The 22,385-nt window shown below is 43.0% G+C and overlaps 1 protein-coding gene and 1 long non-coding RNA gene across 3 annotated transcripts in view; one reads left to right on the top strand and one right to left on the bottom strand.

Moving 5' to 3' along the window:
• Positions 1-22,385, top strand: part of GAD1 (glutamate decarboxylase 1) — a 115,414-nt gene that overhangs the window by 3,502 nt on the left and 89,527 nt on the right. For both annotated transcript variants that reach the window (XM_033947105.1, XM_033947106.1), the window contains exons 3-4: positions 15,977-16,039; positions 21,969-22,127. In XM_033947105.1, coding sequence (XP_033802996.1) covers positions 15,977-16,039; positions 21,969-22,127 — 222 coding nt within the window. The remainder of the gene's footprint in view (positions 1-15,976; positions 16,040-21,968; positions 22,128-22,385) is intronic.
• On the bottom strand, positions 12,959-22,090 carry LOC117361572. Its single transcript, XR_004539691.1, has 4 exons — positions 21,946-22,090; positions 15,602-15,760; positions 13,275-13,404; positions 12,959-13,053 (listed from the first exon to the last, which is right to left on the bottom strand). It is a non-coding gene; the product is annotated as an uncharacterized LOC117361572 (long non-coding RNA).

Here is a 22,385-nt window from a genome sequence, read left to right as displayed (position 1 = left end):
ACAATCCTTTATTCTCTTAATGATTTAATCTGTTTCTTCTCTTTGATTCTCTCTTTATATTTATTTATTCCTTTCTATCTTCACCCAGTACCATCCCATTAGCATCTTCTGCTCCTTTAGATTCATTGTCTTTCTTTGTTTTCATTTTTCTCCACTCCTTTAGTCACATTCTCTTTTCCTACTTTTTATTTGATCCCTGTTTTTCCTCCTCTCTATCATATGCCTATTATCTTCCTTCTTTCCTAAGGCTTTCTCTGGTTGCTCCACCCATTATTCTGAATCCTTCTCTGTCCCTTCGTACCTGGATTCCTTACTGGTTTCCCCTCCCCCTTTTTTTCTTTTCTAATCTCTGGTTCTTTTCCCTTCCTCCTTTTCTCCCATCCCCTGATCTTCTAAGCTGAGATTCCATGCAATGCACTGGACCTTGACCATTCCTTTCTTCCTCCAACTGAAGAGGAAGCAGAAGGTGCATACCTGAAGAACAGGACAGCAGAGGAGGGAAACATGGGGATGGACTGAGAGTTAAAGGGGAAACTGCAGACCATTTCCAAATAGATGTTCTCAATCAAGATAACTGTGGGAATGTGTGATGCAGTGGTTAGAGCCTTGGCACCCTGAGGTTGTGGGTTCAAATCCTGCACTGCTCCTTGTGACCCTGGGCAAGTTACTTAATCTCCATTGCCCCAGGTACATTAGATAAAGTGGGAGCCCACTGGGACAGTTAGGGAATAATGCTTGAGTCCCTGAATAATTTGTAATCTGCATAGACTTGTAGGATATGCAGAATATAAATTATTATTTTTTTAAAGGCATATCAGAACTCACAGCATATTAAACAAAGGGGAAAGGGGAATGGGACGTGTATATCACCTTTTTGTGGTTACACATTCAAAGCAGTGGACAATAGAGGATTAAGTGACTTGCTCAAGGTCACAAGGAGCAGCACAGGGATTCAAAATACACACACACACGTAGAAAACTGTTGTGTATTGTTTAGAATTATTTTGCAAGACGTACTTAAATTAAACACACACACAAATATGGAATACAAGTAAAACTACTGGGTCGATATTCAAAGTGACTTAGTTGGCCAGAAATGACTTGTTTGGGGTCAAATTCAGTGGCACTTAAGTGGTTAGCATTGCTGAAAATATCCGGTAGCACCCAACACAAAATCAGCTATTTGGGGGGACGACATTCTGAGCCAGAGTCAGTACTTGATCAGTTAAGTGCCAACATTCAGAGCTGAACTGACCAAGATAACTGCATAAATTCAGTTCCCTGTAGTCAGTTAAGTGCTGATAATCTCATTTAACCAGCTAAGGTTTTTATCAGCTCTGTAAATCCAGAAATTCAATGTCAAAGAGTCCAGACTCGGCCCATGGCAATCAGAAAAAAAGCTGGCTGAATGTCAATCCCTTCCTACTAATTTCCTTGCCAATAAAGACTGTGTTTGACTTCAACACTGACTGGTGGCCTCCTCTGACTTTTTGGATAACCCCACTTCTTGTGATCTATCGTATATTTACATGGATTAAGTGACTTGCCCAGGGTCACAAGGAGCAGCATGGGATTTGAACCCACAACCTCAGGGTGCTGAGGCTGTAGCTCTAAGCACTGTGTCACACACTTCCCAATGCAAAGAGGGGTAGAGCATGGGTGTCCGCATGTGGAAGACTTGACTGCACATTGCATAAAAATGTGTAATAATGAGGCCACTGGGTATTCCATGGCCATGAAGGAAAGAAAATTGTGGCTTTTGACGCTCAGACCATGTGAGAAACTTTTTGCCAGCTCTGAGGCTGTGTAGAAGGCTTAGCAGAGAGGATTTAATGCCAGTTTTTAAGATATAACTGCCAGTTTTCTCTTGTTCTGCAGGCAGAAAGAACTGCCTGCAAGTTAAAAAGACTGACGGAGCTTGTGCATATATCGGAACAAAAACAAAAGTGTCAGCACACAATGACACCTGTTCTTCTGCACATAAATATCAGCCTTGCAAATATTTCATGTGCAATATTTATTTAGATGCAGAATAACAGACACTAATGTATGCTGACACTTTTGTTTTTATTCTGACATGTGCACAAGAAGACAAGCTTACCATAAAACATTTGTGCAAATGCTTCCAGCAGGCTCCCCTGATTAGCATTCACATTTTGCACGTTTAAAATGTGCATGGTGCAGTATTATGCTCATGGTAGAAGCTGTGGGCTCAGGTATAGAGAATGATATGGGGACAAATTTTTCCCTGTCCCCGCAAGAACTCATTTTCCCTTCCCGTCCCGGCGAGTTTTGTCCCTGTCCCCGCCCCATTCCTGCAAGCTCTGTCCTCAATCACTTTAAAATCATAAGTGTTCAAGGCTTGTGTGGTTAAGGCAGAGCTTATAGGAATGGGGCAGGAGCAGTGACAAAACTCGTGGAGATGGGATAGGGAAATTGAGTTTCTATGGGGACAAATTTGTCCCTGTGTCATTCTCTACTTGGGTAGGTTTCTGTATCAGCTTCTGAGACCAGCAACATCTAAATAGCGAAGAAAACATATAGTTCAAATATCAGCTTAACAGGAAAGTGCTGAAAATCAGGAACAAAACTTCCTAGATTGCAATGTGCATGATAGGGTCTGGTATATGCAGTTCTGTGCCAAATTCATGGCAAGAAATTGCCTGTTTGGTAATTCTATAAATCAGCACTTATATTTGGACACCCTGATGCAGTATTGTTTGTGCCAATTCTATAATGGTGTCTGGTCACCCAAATTCCATTATAGAAAACCACACCAAAATGTATGGTGGAAATGGACATCTGTAAAGAGGAAGCTGTGCAAGCTGATCAGCAAATCACCGTGGAGAAACTCACCATCCAAATGAACAAGGGGCTTCCAGATGTGTGTCCAAAACAACTGTGCAGGGAATCCTGTTGTGAATGGGGCTCCGGAGCAGATGGCCGGTGACTGCACCCATGCTCAAGAGGGTTCATTGCAAAAAATGGCTGCAATGTGCACAGGAGACATTGGACTTACAGTGACTGGCAGAGGGTTGCCTTCCCCAATGAGTCACATTTTGAGCCCCATTGAACAGATGGACATTGGCGTGTCAGGCGTGAAACCACTGAGAACAAACACCCAGCAACCATTGTTGGACGTACACAAGCTGGTGGCGACAGCGTTATGGTCTGCGGAATGTTTTCTTGGTATCTCTCCTTCCTTGCCGAAGGGATGTTCATGTTGATGGTCTTCCCTATGATCGATGGGATCTTTCAACAGGACAATGCAACATGTCATATCACCAGAATTGTTCACGAGTGGTTCGCAGAGCATGACCAAAACTTCCAACTACTTCCCTGGCCTCCGAATTCCCCAGACCGTAACCCAGTGTCTCGCAAACTATTTCCAGTCATGGCACACTAAACAGGGGGCCGCAACTCAAGGGCATCTGGAAGTGTGCAGACGTCAATGTGATGACATCACATGCGCGTATGATGTTATCACATCAACGTCTGTGCATGCACGAAGGCCCTGCAAGGGGGGGGGTTGAACAGGAGAGGCACGAAGAGGAGGAGAGGCGCTGGTGTCAGCTGATTATTTACAGAATGTGCCCCTCTCCACCTCCTCGTCATCTCGCGGCACACTTCAAATCTCACTACAGCACACTAGTGTGCCACGGCACACAGTTTGCGATTCACTGCCTTAACCCAATTGAGCACATTTGGAACCACCTCGATTGACATGTTCGACTAGATCAACCACCGCGCACCTGTCAGTAACTGTCAGACACACTGCAGTCTGCAGGGCTCTAGATACGTCTAGCAACCATCCAGCATCTTATTAAGTCACTCCCATGGTGTCTGGTTGCCGTCCATGCTGCCACAAGTGGTTATTTTGGATATAATATAACTCGACTGTGTAGTATTCTATAAGGTGCGTACATCAGTGAAAGACAGGTCCATGTCCTGCCCAAGCTCTGCCCATATTCCTCCCCTTGCAGATGTGTGCAATGCCACTTATGCACATCAAGTTTCAAGTTTATTATAAAATTTGATTAATCGCCTAGTCCAAATTCTAAGCGATGTACAAATCGATAAAAATTACAGACTTAGGGGAAACAAACATAACTAACAAAGGGACTAAATCTACTAAAACATAATAAAAACCAACTTATACAAACATAATAAAACACAAGGAAAGACTAGGAAAGAAATACAATTTGATTAATATAAAGAAAAACAATTAGGGTTAAGAACAATAGGAAAGGGAAGGAGAAAACTCTCAGAAAATATATAAGAAAAAAAAAAGTCATAAGCAATTCATTTAGTCATTGAATGCATCTTTAAAAAGAAAACCCTTAAGTTTGCTCTTAAATTTTTCCAAATTCTTTTCCTCTCTTAAATAAATTGGAAGTGAATTCCATGTTTGGGGAGCTGTGATGGATGGAAAAGATAAGATTGCCGCCTTGTGTTAATAATTTTGAGAGAGGGAATGACCAATAAGTACTGGTCATTCGACCTCAATAATCTTGATGAAGTATAAGGTATCAAGGCTTTATAAATAAAAGCTGGGGTTTTAAATATAAGAGATTTGAAGGTGAGCAAACTTAACTTACGCATTATATGATGTGCGACTGGAAGCCAATGTGCCTTTTTAAGTAAAGGAGTCACATGATCAAATTTCTCGGCTTTCATAATAAGTTTAATTGAAGCATTCTGGATGATCTGCAGACGCCTAATTTCCTTTTGAGCCATTCCCTTAAATAGGGCACTGCAATAGTCGATTTTTGAGATAATCATAGAATGAATTAGAATATTCAGCGACTTTGGACATAAGAATTTAGATATTGAGCGAATTTGACGGAGTCTGAAAAAAGTTGATTTAACAACGTGGCTAACGTGATTGTGGTAAGTTAATTTATCATCAAAGATAACCCCTTACAGATTAGTACTTAGGGCAAGTGAACGCATACATGGCAATTAAGGCACCATTCATGTGCCCTGCTAGGGAAAAAGTTGGCCTCTCACCGCTGTTCTATAATGCCCTTTATAGAACAGTGCATAGTGCTGATTGCCACGCTAAAACCAAGTGTAATTCCTTGTGCCCAATTTGGGCGCATATCCATGTCTATAAAAGTCATTCTTCAACACTACATGCAAATTTCTGAAGTGCCCCTGACTCATCCATGCCTCGCCCCCTTTTGGGTTATGCACGATGGGATTTGAGGGTGCATAGCAAGATGTGCAGGCAAATCTAACTTGGTGCCAAGTGTAAGGATTAGCAACTGCCCAAAATGTAAGGTTTTGGAGGGATGTTGAAGCAAACAAGCCCCAGTGATATAATGTGGCAGCCTTACACTCCACCTGGTCCCGGATTTGATACCGTCATATCATTCATATCTGACCTTAGGGCCATGTCAGTGCAGACAGCCTCAGATTGCCCTAAGGTCAAATATGAATGATATGATCTCCCATAGGCCTTTGCTGACATTGATAAGGCCAACCGAAAATGTTGACTGCTAGCAATGCTAGGCTGACACCAAGTAGCATCAATAGTTGGTTGTTAGCATCTGATTACTGACATTAATTGGTTCATTGCCCAATTCGGTTGTGAACGCATCTTAGAATCACACACAAATCTGAGTGCCCTTTATAGAAGCCGAGGGTTAGTGTGTACCAGCAGAAGGGCTGATGCAGTAAAGAGTGCAAGGCTTTGTATACAGGTTAGCTCAGCTCTAGCTCACAATTTGGTGTGCACCCTAAGCAGAAACAAGTTTTGCATGTAAGCAATGGCGCGGGAGGGGAGGGGGGAGGGGTGGCGGTCAGTGTTCCCGCTAAGCTGCGCTGGCGTGCGCTGGTGCACAAAATATTACATCGCAGCGCACAAGTTTCTCGTCACAGCGCACGGCGTACGGCAGATGGCAGGGCGGCGAGAGGAGAATCAGGCGAGTTGGCTCATAACTTGCTGGCGCCCGATATTTTTAGCTCACAGCGAAAAAAAGTTTGCTCACAACACCCGCCCGCTTAGAGGGAGCACTGGTGGCGGTCCATCCCGGATGCCATGTTGAGGGGGGTGCCGGCATCCCCTCCTACTTTCTGCCCCCCATCCGCCTCTTCCCACTCTTCCCCTCGCCACCCGCCTGCCCCCTTCCCTTCCCCTGAACCTCTAGTTGTTCACCCCCGCGAGCATCAACCAACATTTTCCTCACGACTGCGTCAGCTCTCTTGCCGACATCACCACTGGGTGCTGTGCCTAGGGAGTGATGTCAGAGGGAGAGCCGCCGGGGTCATGAGGAGCACGTCGAAGTCGTTCCTCTTGGCGGTGAACAACTAGAGAGAAGGGGGAAGGGTAGAGGGGGTTCACATGCAGCGGGGAGGGCCGCCTCACACCCCCTCGCCGCACTACTGCATTCAAGCTCACCGTGCGCAAAGCTTTGGGTGGACAATAGCGCACAGCTCATTTAAATGCCAGGGTCATGAAGAGCTGAGCTGTCCAGCACAGCAGCAGAGAAGCACACAGGCAACCAGACAGCTTTGTGCAGGGGTTTTAATGCTGCGATTTTAACGGGAGGTCTGAGGAGGAGCAACAGGGTAGCTCATTCTTCTGCAGTCAGGACTTGTGAGGCTTTTATACCTGTTTCTTCTCTTTAGCATGAGTGTACAGGACCCACAACTTTTTCTAGTTATGTTGATGAGGAGATGCTGAGGGAAACTTGTGCTGGAACAAAGAGACTTGTGTACTGACACCCAGAGCTGTGTCTGCATTTATCCAGGCACTAGTAGCTTACTCAGAACCAAAACTCTGAGTAGGCCATCAGCAAACATAGGTGGGCACACCCTACTCCCTCCAACGCGGTCACAGAATTTGTCCCCATCCCCATGGATAACCGTGGGAAACCATCCCAAATCATTCTATAGTGTCTGTCTCAACATCAGTCCTTTGACACAGGGATGCTTTCCCGTGGTTAACCGCGGGGACAGGGATGAAGACAAATTCTGTCCCTGTGTCATTCCAGTCACCTAAACTGCAGCCGACAGCAGCAAAAAGTGCTGCCATAATCCTTAGGGTTACCAGACGTCTGGATTTCCCTGGACATGATATCATTTTTGAGGACGTGTCCGGGGGTCCGGACGGCTTTTCAAAACCTGGCACTTTGTCCGGGTTTTGAAAAGCCTCCTTTAAATCACTTTGGGCAGGAAATCCACGCATGCGCAGATTTCCTCCTGCCCAATGAGAGCAGGCATCAGAGAGTGAGGCACGGTGGTTGAAGCTACAGCCTTAGCACCCTGGGGTTATGGGTTCAAACCCCGCGCTGCTCCTTGTGACCCTGGGCAAGTCACTTAATCTTCCAGAGCCCCAGGTACGTTAAATAGATTGTGAGCCCACCGGGACAGATAGGGAAAATGCTTGAGTACCTGATTGTAAAACCACTTAGATAACCTTGATAGGCGGTATATAAAAAAAAAAAAAAATCCTAATAATAATAGGGCAGGATTGAGGGCGGGTCTAGGGGTCCGGATTTTACTATAGTAAAATCTGGCAACCCTAATAATGCTGGCACCTGTACGCATATTCGGTTCTTGCATGAGAACTCAGCATGTTTATGGTGCCAGTATCAGAAGTGACGTTTTGAGCTTCTGACAGCTGCAACTTAAGTGATCAGGTGAGCTCCAGATTTCTACAGCTGGTAGGGATTGGGGATTCCCTCTTGCTAAAGGTACATCCAGCTAGGCCTGAGGGAAAAATGGATGGGCTCAGACCTACCCAGGTCCACTTGTTGCTGTGCCCCTGCCTTGCACATGGTGGAATGCCACGATGCAGATGGTCAATAGTACACGTGGAGGGCCATAATCGAAAGAAATGTGTAAGTCCGATTTGGACATAGGGCACAAGACGCCCAAAGTCGGCAGCCACAAAAGGTGTATTCTCAAAAAGTGCATCCAAAAGATTTTTTTCCCCCCCCCGAAAATCATCTCTCTGTATGTCCAGGTGTTTGATCATCCAAACCGCCAGTATGTCTATCTTTATACCACATTCTCGACCAAATATTCGTCTAAGTCTGAAACATCCAGAACAAGATCTTTTGGACGTGGGAGGGGCCAGCAAAGTGATGGACTGGCCTCCCAGACATGGCAAGAGGGCAGTGGGGCACCTTGCAGGGCACTGCTGTGAACTTCACAAAAAGGGTGCCACATAAACATCTCACCAAAACTCCCTTATAGGTCATGGTGTGCCCCCCAAAGCCTACTATACCTACCTGTCTACAACCTCAATAGCCCTTATGGCTGCAGGTGGCACCTATATAGCAGGAGAGTAGGGTTTTGGGGGGTTTTGGTGGCCTCACATTTTTCACCATAAATACAGTGAAAAGAGTGTTTTATGGGCCTGGGTCATCCTCTCCCAGACTATTTAAGCCACCTCTGTTCAGCTGTACTAGGCTTTATTATGCCAAGTGCTGATGTTCTGAAGGCAGATGTGTACATTTTTATTCTGATTTTTATGGTGGTGTGAGCTGGTCAGTGAACATGGTGGAAATATGTGGAGGTCTTTACTTTGCCCCTGCAGTGATTCTCTGGTCACTTTGGATACTTTTTGGGCACTTATACCTGTTTTTAGATCACCTAAGTTCCGCCTAAGGAGTCTCGTCAAACTTTCTATTATCCCTGCAGTACGACTAAGTCCAGGTCGGCCCACATCCTGCCTTAATCACTCCTCCAAAAATGCCCCTTTCTGCTCTGGGCACACAGTGGAATTCAAAGGCCTAAAAAGTCTCTGGATATGTCTAAAAACCTGTTTCAATTATTGGCACTTGGACGACCTGTCTTTTTTGATCGTCCAAGTGCCAACCTCAGCCTCAGCCACAAGAGGGCATCCGCTTAAACTCAGGGGCGGGAAATTTCATGGTGACACCAGAAAGTATTTCTTCACCGAAAGAGTGGTTGATCATTGGAACAAGCTTCCAATACAGGTAATCGAGGCCAACAGCGTGCCAGATTTTAAGGGTAAATGGGATGTCCACGTGGGATCCCTAAGAGGGTGGAGTTAAGGATGGGTCATTAGGAGCGGGATCTCCAGGAGAGCAGACTTAGGGGGGTGGGTCTGTGGAGTGGGCAGACTTGATGGGCTATGGCCCTTATCTGCCGTCATTTTTCTTAATTTCTATGTTTCTAACCTGGGTGAGTATTTAGATGTATTTCTGTTTCGATTATAAGCCCCATATTGTATGCACAGGATAGTATTGCAGCACATACAGGGACACATACATGTAACTCCAGGCATTGATACAGTTTTTTCTTCAGTGCAGACCCATGTGAACATGCATTTAGCACGCTCTCCCATGTTAGCACAAGGTCTTTGTGCATAGCTTATTGTTTATTGAATTGAAGAGCACCCCTTTTTTTTTTTAAATGTGTGCATTAAGAAACTTTAGGCTGAGCTTTAGCACAGAGCCCTAATGCACAGCTTTCTGCTTAACTTCAGAGAGAGGTAGAAGGCAAATAGTGAGAAGAGAAGGAGGGACAGGAGAGGCAGGAAGATGGAATAAAGCCAAAGGAGAGGAAAGAGGAGGAATCCTTTAGCAAGGCAACCTGGATAAACATAAACAGCAATAGAAGAAAAATAGAGGGAAATGGAAAATGTAAGGAACACCAACACACAAGAGAGCAATAAGAAAAGAGGCTTTTTAAATAATCTGTTCTTTTGCTTTTCTCAAAGACAAAAGAACTTTAAGCAAACTAAACACACCGACGAACGTTTTTACATCTACACTTCCCCCTCCCTATTCGCGGTTTCGACGTTCGCTGTTTCGATTATCCATGTTTTTTTCCCCAGCCCCCCCCCCCCCCCCCGAGAATCACTTGTTGGCATTGAAAAAAAAAGCGGCCTCGAGACTTGGAGGGAGGCGATCAGAGGCGCCGGGGGGGCGATTGGAGGTGGCGTGGGGGCGATCAGAGCATGGACCTTACCTGGTGGTCTAGTGGTGACGCAGGGCAGGAGTGATCTTCCTACACTCCTGCCCAGTGCAGAGCCATGCTGTGAGTTCCCGTAGTCTCATGAGACTACATCAGGGAGTTCCTTTTACTTCTACTGAAAACAATGGAAGTAAGGAGGACAGATAGAGACATCTGGGCTTTACTTCTGATGAAACAAATGGAAGTAAAACCTGGTATCTCAATCTGTCCTCCTTTTATTGGAGCCATATGGTAACCCTAAGCCAGGGGTAGGCAATTCCAGTCCTCGAGAGCCGGAGCCAGGTCAGGTTTTCAGGATATCCACAATGAATATGCATGAGATGGATTTGCATGCACTGCCTTCTTGAGATGCAAATCTATCTCATACATATTCATTGTGGATATCCTGAAAACTTGGCCTGGCTCCGGCTCTCGAGGACCGGAATTGCCTACCCCAAGCTTAGGTATTTATATTTTGCATTTGAACAGGGGAGAATATTTGGTAACTTCCCACTTTGAGCTCCCACACTTCCCCATCAGCTATCTCACAAATAACTAAACACAATAAAAAGATCTGTGATGTACTTATCCCACAGCTAAATATTCACAAGGCCCCTATATAGGAAAACACAACTACAAGCAACCACAAACTTAAAATATGTAGACAAAAATTAAACTTAAACCTCAAGAAGCCATATGTTGCAAGCAGTACAACAGTAGAGAAAGAGAAATAGAAACAGAACTCTACACTTTAGAAAATAAAAAGAAAGCAGTATAAATTGACTGTGAAACTGTATTTTCTGTTCATGAAAATATATATATTTTTTCTAACTTTATTGTCTGGCCATTTTATTCATGCTTATCCCAGGTTCCAGTTTCTGCTTTCTTCTGTTTTTTCTTAATTTTCTTTCCAGGGTTCTAAATCTATCTGCCACTTCTCTCCCTTCCTGTATTCTTCACTTCCTCTCCTACATCCATCTCTGACTTTAACCTCCAGTTTTCCTCAGTTTATTTTTCTGCATCTCTGTCTACTTTTGCTTACAGTTTTCTATCTCTCTCATCCTATTATTCTCCAGGTTTTTTTTGCTAACTCTTCCCTCTCTCACCCTGCCAGCATCTTATCTTTCTTTCTCCCTCTATTTTCACTCTTCTGACTAGTTTCCCCTCCATCCAGCATATCCACCTCTCTTTCCTCCAGCTCACTCGCTCTCCACCTCCTTCCAAGATCTCTTCCTTTCATCTTACTTCTCTCTCGCATGCAACATCCTTCTCCCCCTTCTGTGTCAGCATGTCCCCTATCTGCCTATTTCTCCAATGTCCAGAAGCCTCTTTGTCTCTTACTGCCTCCACCCCTTGTCCAACATCTCCCATCTGTCTTCCTACTTGCTCCATGTCCGTTTTTTTCCCATGTTCCTATTTTCTTCCTTATCTGATCTAGCAGTTCCTTTCTCCCCTTTCCTAAATCAGTCAGCCCACCATTTTCCCCTCTCTTCTCCAAGCAGCATATCTGACCAGGTCATACAAATGTGAATATAGAAACATAGAAACATGGTGGCATATAAAGGCCAAATGACCCATCTAGTCTGCCCGTCCATAGTAACCATTATCTCTTTCACTCTCCGAGAGAACCCACGAGCCTATCCCAGGCCCTTTTGAATTCAGACACAGTCTCTGTCTCCACCACCTCTTCCGGGAGACTGTTCCATGCATCTACCACCCTTTCTGTAAAAAAGTATTTCCTCAGATCACTCCAGAGCCTATCATCTCTTATCTTCATCCTATGCCCTCTCATTGCAGTTTCTTTTCAAATGAAGGAGACTTGACTCATGCGCATTTACATTACATAGGTATTTACACGTCTCTATCATATCTCCCCTCGCCCGCCTTTCCTCCAAAGTATACAGATAGAGATCTTTAAGTCTGTCCCCTTACACCTTATGATGAAGACCACATACCATTTTAGTAGCTTTTTTGGGAGGGGGCCAAGGGGTAAGGATTTCAGATTAGTGGCAGGGAGAAGGGGAAATGCCCCCTTGCTCAGATTGGCATCAATTAGCTTCCTTCCCCCCTTTCCCCTACTTATTTTCTCTTTTCACACATACACACTCACACAAACATACAAGCACACACACACACACACACACAACTCCTACCCCCACCCCTCTCCATAGTACTGACCCTACCAGCCCCAACATTCCCACCTGTTCAGGTGTAACAGTAGCAGGATGACACAATAAAATATTTTCAAACCTTTGTATTTCTTAATCTAGTTTTGTCTTCTGTTATGTTTCTTCATTTATTCTTCTATTGTGATTTATTTTCATTCCCTAGTTTCTCCTTTTAACAAAGTATTTCCATTCTGTTATCTTATATTTGCTTATTGTACAGGTTCCATTTTCTTTGGTTTTCCTATTTCTTTATTCTACTTATACTCTTCCATTCTTGTCTCCTCTAGCTCTCTCACACAAACTCCTCATATACATTCTTCCTCCCTACTCACTCACAACCTTCCCCACTTCTCCATAATTCTCTCATCCCTCACCGTTTCCCCCCTCAATTCCTCTACTTCTCCTTCCTTATCTTTCTCTTCACCCCATTCTTCTTTCCACTTCTGTTCTTTCCCAATTATCTCTCCTCCCCACAATTGTTTCAGCTCTTCTTATTCCTCCCCATCTCTTTCCTTTTCCCTCTTCTTCAACCTTCCTCTTCTTGCCTTTTTCCCATCTCGTTTCCTCTACCTTCTCTCCCTCCTTTATTTCCCTTTTCCCATCTCTTTCCTTTTTCCTTTTCATACCCTTCCATTTTCTCTCTCCCAGCTCTCATCTTCCCCCTCCCCAGCACTCCCTTTTCTCCATCAAGAGTGCAAAAATAAAATCATACTATTGAATAACCTACAGAATAAATCTAAAAAAATTAATTGCTAAAAGAAAAGAGATGAGTAACGATGACAAAAGGGACAAAGCAGGCTGACAGAGGAACACCTTGCCTTGGAGTATAGACAGTCAAACAAAAAAGGCAAGGAAGGTGTCTTTTCAACCAATGATAAAGTCTTTATGTATAAACGGTGGTCCAACAAGGATCCCTGTTTCAGCGTATAGGAAACATCTTTCTCAGGGGACACTATTGAGAAATATGTAACACATAAAAAACATTTTCAATCATAAGGCCCATATCATGAGGCATATACATCAATAAAAGACAGCGTTTAGAACATATAGCAATCTAAATGAAAGAAAATTGAAAAAAACATGCTAACTATATTAAATTAAAACATATTACAAAATAAAACAAATCAATCAACTGATGTCATGAAACAGATTGGGCAGAGCATGGATACAAACCAAAATACAGCCATTTCTGATCAATTGATGCCTATCCAAAGATCACCGGTTGTAGATACAGGTCCTTTTTGTTTCAAGCAAGTAAACAGCAGTCCTGGTTAAGTAAATACATCAATGGAGCCAGGTTGACCTATGGCACATTTCGGAAAGAAATTAAGACTCTATTGTTTGATAGATTAATTTCCTAAATAGAAGTCATACTAATTACAATAATTTTACTCTCACTATTCTTAAGAAATATGTTGTACTTTTGCTATTTGTATTTTGTATTTCCAGCTTTCTTCAGTGTAAACCGCCTAGAAATCGTCTGATTGTGGTGGTATAGAAGAATAAAGTTATGTTATGTTAAAACGTGAATGAACAGTGTACATGTACCAATAAAATTGTTAAATGATAAAACATTTAACTAAATCAATCAACTGATGTCATATGGCAGAAACGGATAAGACAAAGCATGGATAAAAACCAAAAAGGAGCCATTTTGTAATAAAATGAAGGTGCCATACTTAAAACATAAATGGACAGTATGCATAAACCAATGAAATAATTGAATAATAATTTTTTGGGGTGGTTTCAAAAAAGGGGTTGAACAAGTTCCTGAAGGAAAAGGGGATTGAGGGGTATAGTTAGAGGATACTATAAAGGATAAAATGTCTTAAGAAAAGGATCACTACAGGTCACGGACCTGGGGGGCCGCCGCAAGTGCGGACTGCTGGGCGCGATGGACCTATGGTCTGACTCGGCAGAGGTGATGCTTATGTTCTTAACACTCTCTCTGACTTCAGCCTTCTTGCACCTTCCCACCTTTCCTGGCACACACTCTCGCCCCCCTCTCCTCCCACTACTACTATTTATCATTTCTATAGTGTTGAAAAGCATATGGACACACTTCTCCCATTTCTGGGCACCGCCTCTCTCTTTTTCTCCCATTTCTTGGTACACTCTTTCCTTCTTGGCACACTTTCTCCTCTCTTCCCTTCCCCCTTGGCACACTCTTTCACCATCCCTCTCTTTCTCATCTCTCTCCCCCAAGTACTCTCTCTCTCTGCCCCTGCTGCCCCCTGGCACTCTCTCCCCTTTCCTCCCCTTCTCTCTCTCCTCCCCCTCATTCTTCCTGGTGTACTCTATTCTCTCTTCCTTCCCAGCTTCATCAGGCACTCTCCCTTTCTCTCCTATTACCCCATTCCCATCATCTGTACTCATTACCTCCCTAACCTCATCTACCTCTGCCTCTCATCCCTTCACCAGTTCTCAGTTCCTTTCATGTCACTCATGCCCTCTCCATCTCCAGTTCCTTTTGTGTATGTTACCTCATTATCTGGGCTCCCATTGCCGCTTTTATCTCCCCCATTTACATCCTCTCTCACCTCCTTCAAAGTCCTGCCTCATTCCTTTGTCTCTTATTCTCTTCATAGTTTTTCCTCCACATCCACTGCTCTTTCCTCTACCCCATCTCCAGTATCCCCTTCTATACCTCCCTTTGATTTCCCCCATCCCACAACATCTGCTCACCTACCCTCTTCTCCACTATTCATATAACCTGCCTTTTTGCTCCTTCCCCCTTACCCTGCAACTATCCCTCTGCCCCATAAACCTTTGCTTCAGTTCTCCCCCATCATATCTGTCCTCTTCTTTCTCACTTCCCCAGCATTAACCCCTTTCTCCTATCCCCAACATCTGCCAGTATCAATCTCCTTCTCCCAACCCCAACATCTGTCAGTGTCATCCCCCCAGCCTTCTTCACCTAAATCCAGCCTTACACCCTTCATCTAACATAATGTACCCTTCCCCCAACCTACCATGGCCAACATCAGCTTCTTCACCCCCCTCCTTTTCTTCCCAGTCCCACATCTCACCTCTGTCCCCCCACCCCACCCCCACCCCACCCCCACCCCACCCTCCAAGGTCCAGCATCTTCCCTCTCTCTCCTCTCTTCCTCATATATTCCAATATTTTTCCTTCTCTCTTCCCTTCCCCATCCAACATTTCCCTCTTTCTTCTTTCAAGCATCTTCCCCTCTCATACCCCTCTTCAGTAAACCTAATCTTGAACCAGTTGGGGCTCCTCTTCTGATGTACATCAAATCCACTTTCCTGTTAACGAGTAGTCCATAACAAGAAACAGATAGCAGAGAACCAGATGAAAGAAAAACTAAGAAGTACTATTAGAAATGCAGAAACAGAGAGGAAGAAAAGAAAGGTGTTGGGAGGGAGGAGAGAGGGAGGGAAAAGGAGGAGAAGAAAGGGAGAAGCAGTAATATGCTTGTGAAGCAGCCAGCCTCTTACACTGCCAGTCTATTCAAGCAGTCAGCTCATCTACTCAAATACCATTTTTCACCCAATTAATTCTTGAACTCTTCCCCGACCCTATTTCATGCCAGTTTATTTTAAGCTGCCAAGTTGCTGGAGTCGTGCCAGGAAGTATTAGTCATCCAGATCCCAGGTGACTTTCCATGATGGACGGGAAAAGACACAATCATCGCTGAACTGGAGACAAAGAGAAAAAAAAGACAAATCAATTGGATAACTTTCTCTGTTTTAGCCCCCTCCCCCCCCCCTCCACACTTCCCCCCTAACCTGCTGCACTGACTAGTTAGGAAGAAGAGCATTGAGTTATGAATTTCTTTAGCCATTGTTAAAGATTTAAGAATTCCAAGTCCACCTTCTTAGTCACTAAATAAAACATCCAACATTTCTTTTTAGCTTACGACACCTGGTGTGGAGTCGCTCACGGGTGCACTAGAAAGCTTGGACTCAAGATATGTGGTAAGTGTTAAAAGTCAGAGATGCTCCATCTCTTCACCTCTCCCAATGCCTTTATTAATTTCATGTTTTTAAAAAACATGTTATATAAAACACACGACACACACATATATGCAACTACAGCACCGAAGACGATTGGGCCCAGCTAAAATGAGATTTACAACACAGGAAACAGAATTACGAAATGTTTCCTGCTTTATTAAAAACCAAAAAATATGCAAAATGATTTCTCTTGTATTCTGCTGCCGGTCTTTCCATAGCCCTGCGCGCCCTCTAGTGTCAGCACATAGCTAGTATTTGTTCTCATGCCCTAGGCAGCGCGTGGGGAGATTTTTAAAATATATGTCTATGCGGCCTGCAACACATCAACAGAATCACAGTCATATCGTTATCATAGTAATGATGGTTATCTGAAAATGTTTTATAAAGAAATGCTTGTTGAATTTTGCCTTGACAGGTTTTCTGATTTGGGGAAAGTGATGCCAAGGTAGCTAGAAGTATTTGCGCAGCTGGTGTTACAGGATGATAACTTATCCAGAAAAGGTTTATTTTTGAAAGAAGCACTTTTTTCTTTTCATAGAGTCAGACAGCAAGCTAATTTCCACCCAATATTTTTTAGACGAATCCTCTTCCACTCTGAATTTCAAGAACCGTAATAGTATCTACTTTATTTTTTTCTTTTACAAAACCTTATGTTGTCTCTGAGAGGGGGAAAACACAACAGTAAAGAAATCCAGCTTCAAAATTAAAATTCGTATTACCAGAGTTATTGTTTAATGCTAATTAAAAAAAAACAAAAAAACCCCACCACCTACTTGTTTGAAGATAAATTTAAACTGTGGTTTGTGCCAAAGGGCTCTGTGCTGTCCCGGGTAAAGACTTAGGGAGGGGTTATGGGGGAGGGGTGTAGTTCTAAGTGTGAACGACACACTGGGAAGTGGGGGCAGAATTGTGCAGCATCTGATTCTGCCTGAAACTCTTCAACCTTATCGGGCCACAAATAGGGACCTCCTGGGAATAAAAGATTAACGAGAGCTTTATTAAAGACCAATTCGTCAGGGTGCTGTTTTTGTGAGATATCACTGTTAGCCAGTCAACCGGGAAATCAAAGAATTAAAGAAAGGGGAGGGGGGATATACAAGTCGATTTCAGCTTTATAGTACTAGATTCTTTTTCAGATAGCTGGCTTTCTTTCGGACACGTCCGTTTATGGAAGGCATCATTCTTTATTTATCTGACAGACAAATCTTTAATGAGCATACTTATTTGATTATGATTAATGGATCATTGTGGGCTGCGGGGCTGAATTAATTTCAGCAAGATGATTTTTATGTATTTATTTATTGATAAGAATGGTCTGTTTCTTTAATCAGTTTTCTAACCAAAAGCTCTTTAGGGTTGCTAGTGACCTTTGATCAAAATATACTACATAAAAGTTGTTTTTTTAAAAAAATTCTTGTTCTATCTCGTTCTTCTATCTCGGGTTACAGGTTTTTGCTGAGATTTTCTCCATAGACTTGTCTCTGACCTTAAAGACCCACAGAGTTTGCTTTATCAAGGCTTTTCTACTACCCTGTACCTATGATAAATTAGGTCTTTTCAATATAAACTGTTGTTATCTCCTCCTGCACCTTTCGGACTTCCTTATTTTCTAACTCATATAACACTCTATCTTGTCTGTCTATATGTTCCATCTGAATTACTCTCTTCTATTTAGATGTTTTAATGTGTACGAGGGGCCGCTGGAAAGTTCTCATCCCCAACATACAAGTTATCCCACACTTTTCGTTTCAACTATATGAAATGAAACGAAAAGTGTGGCATAACGTGTAAGTTTCATAGCTTCGCATCATTCTCTTCTTGTTTGAGCTGAGAACTTTTCAGCGGCTCCTAGTAGTAGTTCTGGAACTTGGATTTCTTTGAAAAATCCAGCAAAAAAGCTAAATAATGAATTGTCAATTTTCGTTTAGCTCCTTTTTAAAGGCATGAGTTGGTCCTCCGGTTTAGTACATTTTACCCCATCTTCATAGAAATTTCCTCCTTTCTAAGACTTTTAGAAATACCATTTTCCTTTCTGTCCCATTGGGGGTGGGGGAACCCAACAACAAATCACTAGTTAATTTCACACCAAACCTTTTATATATATATATATATAAATTCAGACAATTCAGAATACAGCTCTGAGACTCGTCTATTCATTGAAAAAACATAATCACATTACTGAGGCATTCATCAATTCTCATTGGCTTCCAATCCAGGAAAGAATACAATTTAAATTCTACTGTATACTATTTAAAACTATAAATGGAGACAGCCCAACCTACCTAAACGACCGCCTCATCCAAACCACCTCTACCAGGCATAGAAAAACACACACCCCATTCACTTACCCCCCAATCAAAGAAGTAAAACGGAAAAAATTATACAACGGACTACTGGCCACTCAGGCAGCGAAGATAGACAACCAAGTCTCCAACCTATTGACAACAACCCCAGACTACAAGATGTTCAGAAAGGAAATAAAAACTATACTCTTCAAGAAATCCCTTAATAAAGCTTAATACCATGATAAAGCTTAACCCCCCTCTTACCATCCCCTCCCTAACCCCAGATCCTACTTTTCCCTCTCTTGGAAACCTTCTCTGATCTAACGTTGTAACCCTTCTTCCATAACTCTTTTTGTAATCCGCTTTGAACCGAAAGGTAATGGCGGAATAGAAATCTGTAATGCAATGTAATGTAATATCTTTATTCATTTTAAAGCCAAAATTAAGTGCAATATGTTTTACAGATATTTTACACTTTAACAACACTTAGGGCTCCTTTTACAAAGGTGCACTAGGTCCTTCACGCGCGCAATAGCACGCGTTAAATTCCCGAGCGCGCTAGCTACTACCGCCTCCTTTTTAGGAGGTGGTAGATTTTCGGCTACCGCACACTATAGCGCGCAGTAATTTTGTGCATGCATTAAAAACCCTAGCACGCACCTTCGTAAAAGGAGCCCTTAAATTATATCAAATTATATTAATGACAAATACAAATATCATCCCCCCCCCTTTATACATAGCCAACAGTATCACCCCAGCAAACCTATTTTTTGATACCACATCCAGTCCTATTTTCAGGGCAGGCACAAATGGATATTCATTGATAAATTTGCATGTAGAGTCTTCAGTCTGTTCAGATTTATCTATTGCATTTCGATAAGGATCTGAAAGCCCGATAGGATGTGGGGTCACCAGAACAGGTTCAGAATCCTAGCATTAGCCCCACTTCTGACCTGCTTCTAATGGAGTCTGAATTGGTGACCTGCTGCCTCTGGCGCATCTATACAAATTGTACTTGGGTTGGTTTGTTGTGGTTTTTTGGTTGTTGTTTTTGCATTCTAGCTTTGGTGTGTAGAAGAAACTGTCAATCATTTAACTTCTGAATAAACCCCAATTCTCGTTTTGCCAACTTCTGAGCATCTAAGAAAAATAAAATCATTTTTCTTATTCTAAATGCATTAAAATGAAAAGGAATCACACTGGTGCACACACGACTTCCTAATATGAGCTGGTCAATAGAGGTACTCTTGGAGAAAACCAATCAATCACCACTCATCTTAAATTCTTTTGCACACAGTAAAACAAAAGGTTAGGTCTCTCTTCCAAAATGCAGCATCTTCCTACAATTGAAACAGCTTCAAATAGTTTGAGACTTTTTCCGTTTAAAATATATTAGCATCTCACTGTAGGTAATTTGGAGAGGTGATGCCTGTAGAAACTTTGCATCTGTCTGATTTCTCGGTAATAAAGCAGGATCCAGGATTTATCAATTAAGATGAATCTTGGGTATAAGCTATTGCTGATGGGGAGAGGGGAACACGCTGGAAAGGGGGGGGGGTAATTTTTTGCTAGGGTCTATCTTATAAAAACCCTGTTTTCCACAGGAAAAAAATGGAGAATCTTTGGAAAAACAAGATTTCTAATGTAGATTTTCCTACCCTTTAGCAACGTCTCAGTATCAAATTACGACCCACAGATATAGCACATGTAAATCTTTAAAGCCCAGCGATGAAAGGAAAACGATGCATGATTATGAAATATTTTTTCATCTGAAATGTCGTCACTCATGTCTGTAAATCTCTTCTTTCAGCACTAAGAGCTATGATTGTTTAATAAATTGGATTATATGCTGTGTTACTTTGCAGTATTTTGTATGAAATATTTCGTGCCACACAGTATTCCACAACACTTTAGCGATTGTCGCACATGCTATAATAAAAGCCGATAACTACAAAGGATTTTCAAGCAATACAAGACTTGCAGATGCAGGTCTTCCCTCACAGCACCATTATTAAGAGCAGAGGCGCTGGAGGATAGGGTGACGCGCATTACTCGTTCCTCACGCTGTTTGTTACGTGTAGGTAGGAGGGAACAAAGCTCCAGTTACCCAGTACCCAGAGAAGTAGTGGTTCCCACACAGGTACTTGAAAGGATCAGCTGATTAAAGAACTTTCAACTACTTCTAAACACAGATTAGTGTCTTGCTTCTTACCAATTGTGCTTTAGGGCTATTGTCCAAGGGTCCTTGAATAAGTGATTTTGGACGCTCCTTTTCCTTGGAGGAGGGACAAAGATATCCGAACCATTTTACTGTGTAGTGATTTTTTTCATGTATTTTTTCACTTTACTTTCCACCAGTAGCACGTTTGTGCACTAGTAAATTTAGTTGGAAACCCAGGGATGTTTCACAAGTAACATCCGTTTGATTGTGACTGCTGGTGCTTTAGGGACTCGTTCCCATCGCAGGCTGTAAGACTGAGGGTTTTCCACTCACATCACTAATTATTTGTTCCAGGTGTTCTCTTGGTTCGGATGCCTCTGCCCCTTCTCCTTTTCTAGGGTTAGGGAAAGCTTTTTGCTCGCTTGTGTATTGCAGTTTTCCCATTTAGGGTTTTGCTAGTCGCCAAATAAAAATAACAGACAGTAAGATTTGGAAAGCACAGCATAAGGTGAACGTGCATCAGAAGAGAGAGCGTAGGCCCGTTTCCATCACATACATATGGGTAGATCCGTGAGGTCCGTGTTTTACCCCTTCCCCATACATATACATATATATATATATATATATATATTTACAGTCCAAGTGGCTCAAACCGGAAAACATTTTTAATTTTCATAGTAATTTGAGAGATTATAGCATCATAAACTATGACTTAGGTATTAACTGGTATATAAATGCTAAAATAATTCAAATAAAATGACATATTCGGTGTGTGACCACGATCAACCAGTTAGAAGTATGTTTTTCTTTGACGAAATGGCAAATACTTCGTCAACGACCATCTCTATAACTGGTCATAACTGGTATATAAATGCTAAAATAATTCAAATAAAATGACATCTTCGGTGTGTGACCACGATCAACCAGTTAGAAGTATGTTTTTCTTTGACGAAATGCCAAACACTAAGTCAAAGACCATCTCTATAACTGCCACTGTGTTTCCCCCCTGGGTGACAAGACGTGGAGAAGAAAGATTGAGCGTGATGCAGCTCGTAACAGTCCCTCGTTGCCCCCTAGGTCTACTCAGTTCAGAGCCCTCGCCTGCAAGCTGCCGTAAGCGTTGACTCATCCCCCTCTAATGCTTTCTCCGCCACCGATCGCTGAAGCGGAAATTGCCTGACCGTCATAATAAGAGCTTGCCAGTGTACTAAAGAACGACAATTTGCTTCTTTCTCTTTTTTTTTTTTTTTGCCTTTTCTGTTTTGCATGGCTGGGTCCGTTGTTGCAGTCGATCCGCTGCTGAACTCAGTCTCCCGGAAGCAAATAATGTCAATCTAGTCATTTCCCTGTTATTTCCTAGCTGGAGAATAGCCCCGGCTTGGAATTGCTCCGAGTGCAACTATGCTAGGGCGGGCTCTGACCTGTGCGCCTTGTAATCACGTAGGCTTCTTGCAAAGGAACAACAGCCTGGAAGACAAGGGCCGGTTGGTGAGCTCCTTCCGGGAAAGACCGTCTTCCAAGAGCCTGCTGGTGTGTGAGAACAGCGACCTGGAGCCTCGCTTCCGCCGCGCCGACACCGACTTCAGCAATCTCTTTGCACGAGGTGAGCAGCCGTCGAGCCGGTGGCGCTCGCTTTTCAGAGCCAAGCGGGCTGCTGGCTTCCGAGGAAGCAGTGCACTCCTCCTTATGTTCCCCCCCCCCCCCCCCCAACTTTCCCTGGGTTGCTCAGGTTTTCTTCCAGAATGTGCAACTATCTGCAGCATATTTACTCTGCAGGGGCTCCAAACATTTCCTTTTAAACGGGGTCATTTTGGATATCATTTAAAGTGTGTGCTCATTATAATTGGTTTTTCAACGTCGA

Source organism: Geotrypetes seraphini, chromosome 5, assembly GCF_902459505.1.
Source record: "Geotrypetes seraphini chromosome 5, aGeoSer1.1, whole genome shotgun sequence".
In the NCBI taxonomy this organism is placed as follows: Eukaryota; Metazoa; Chordata; class Amphibia; order Gymnophiona; family Dermophiidae; genus Geotrypetes; species Geotrypetes seraphini.
This window is presented reverse-complemented; position numbering and strand designations above follow the sequence as displayed.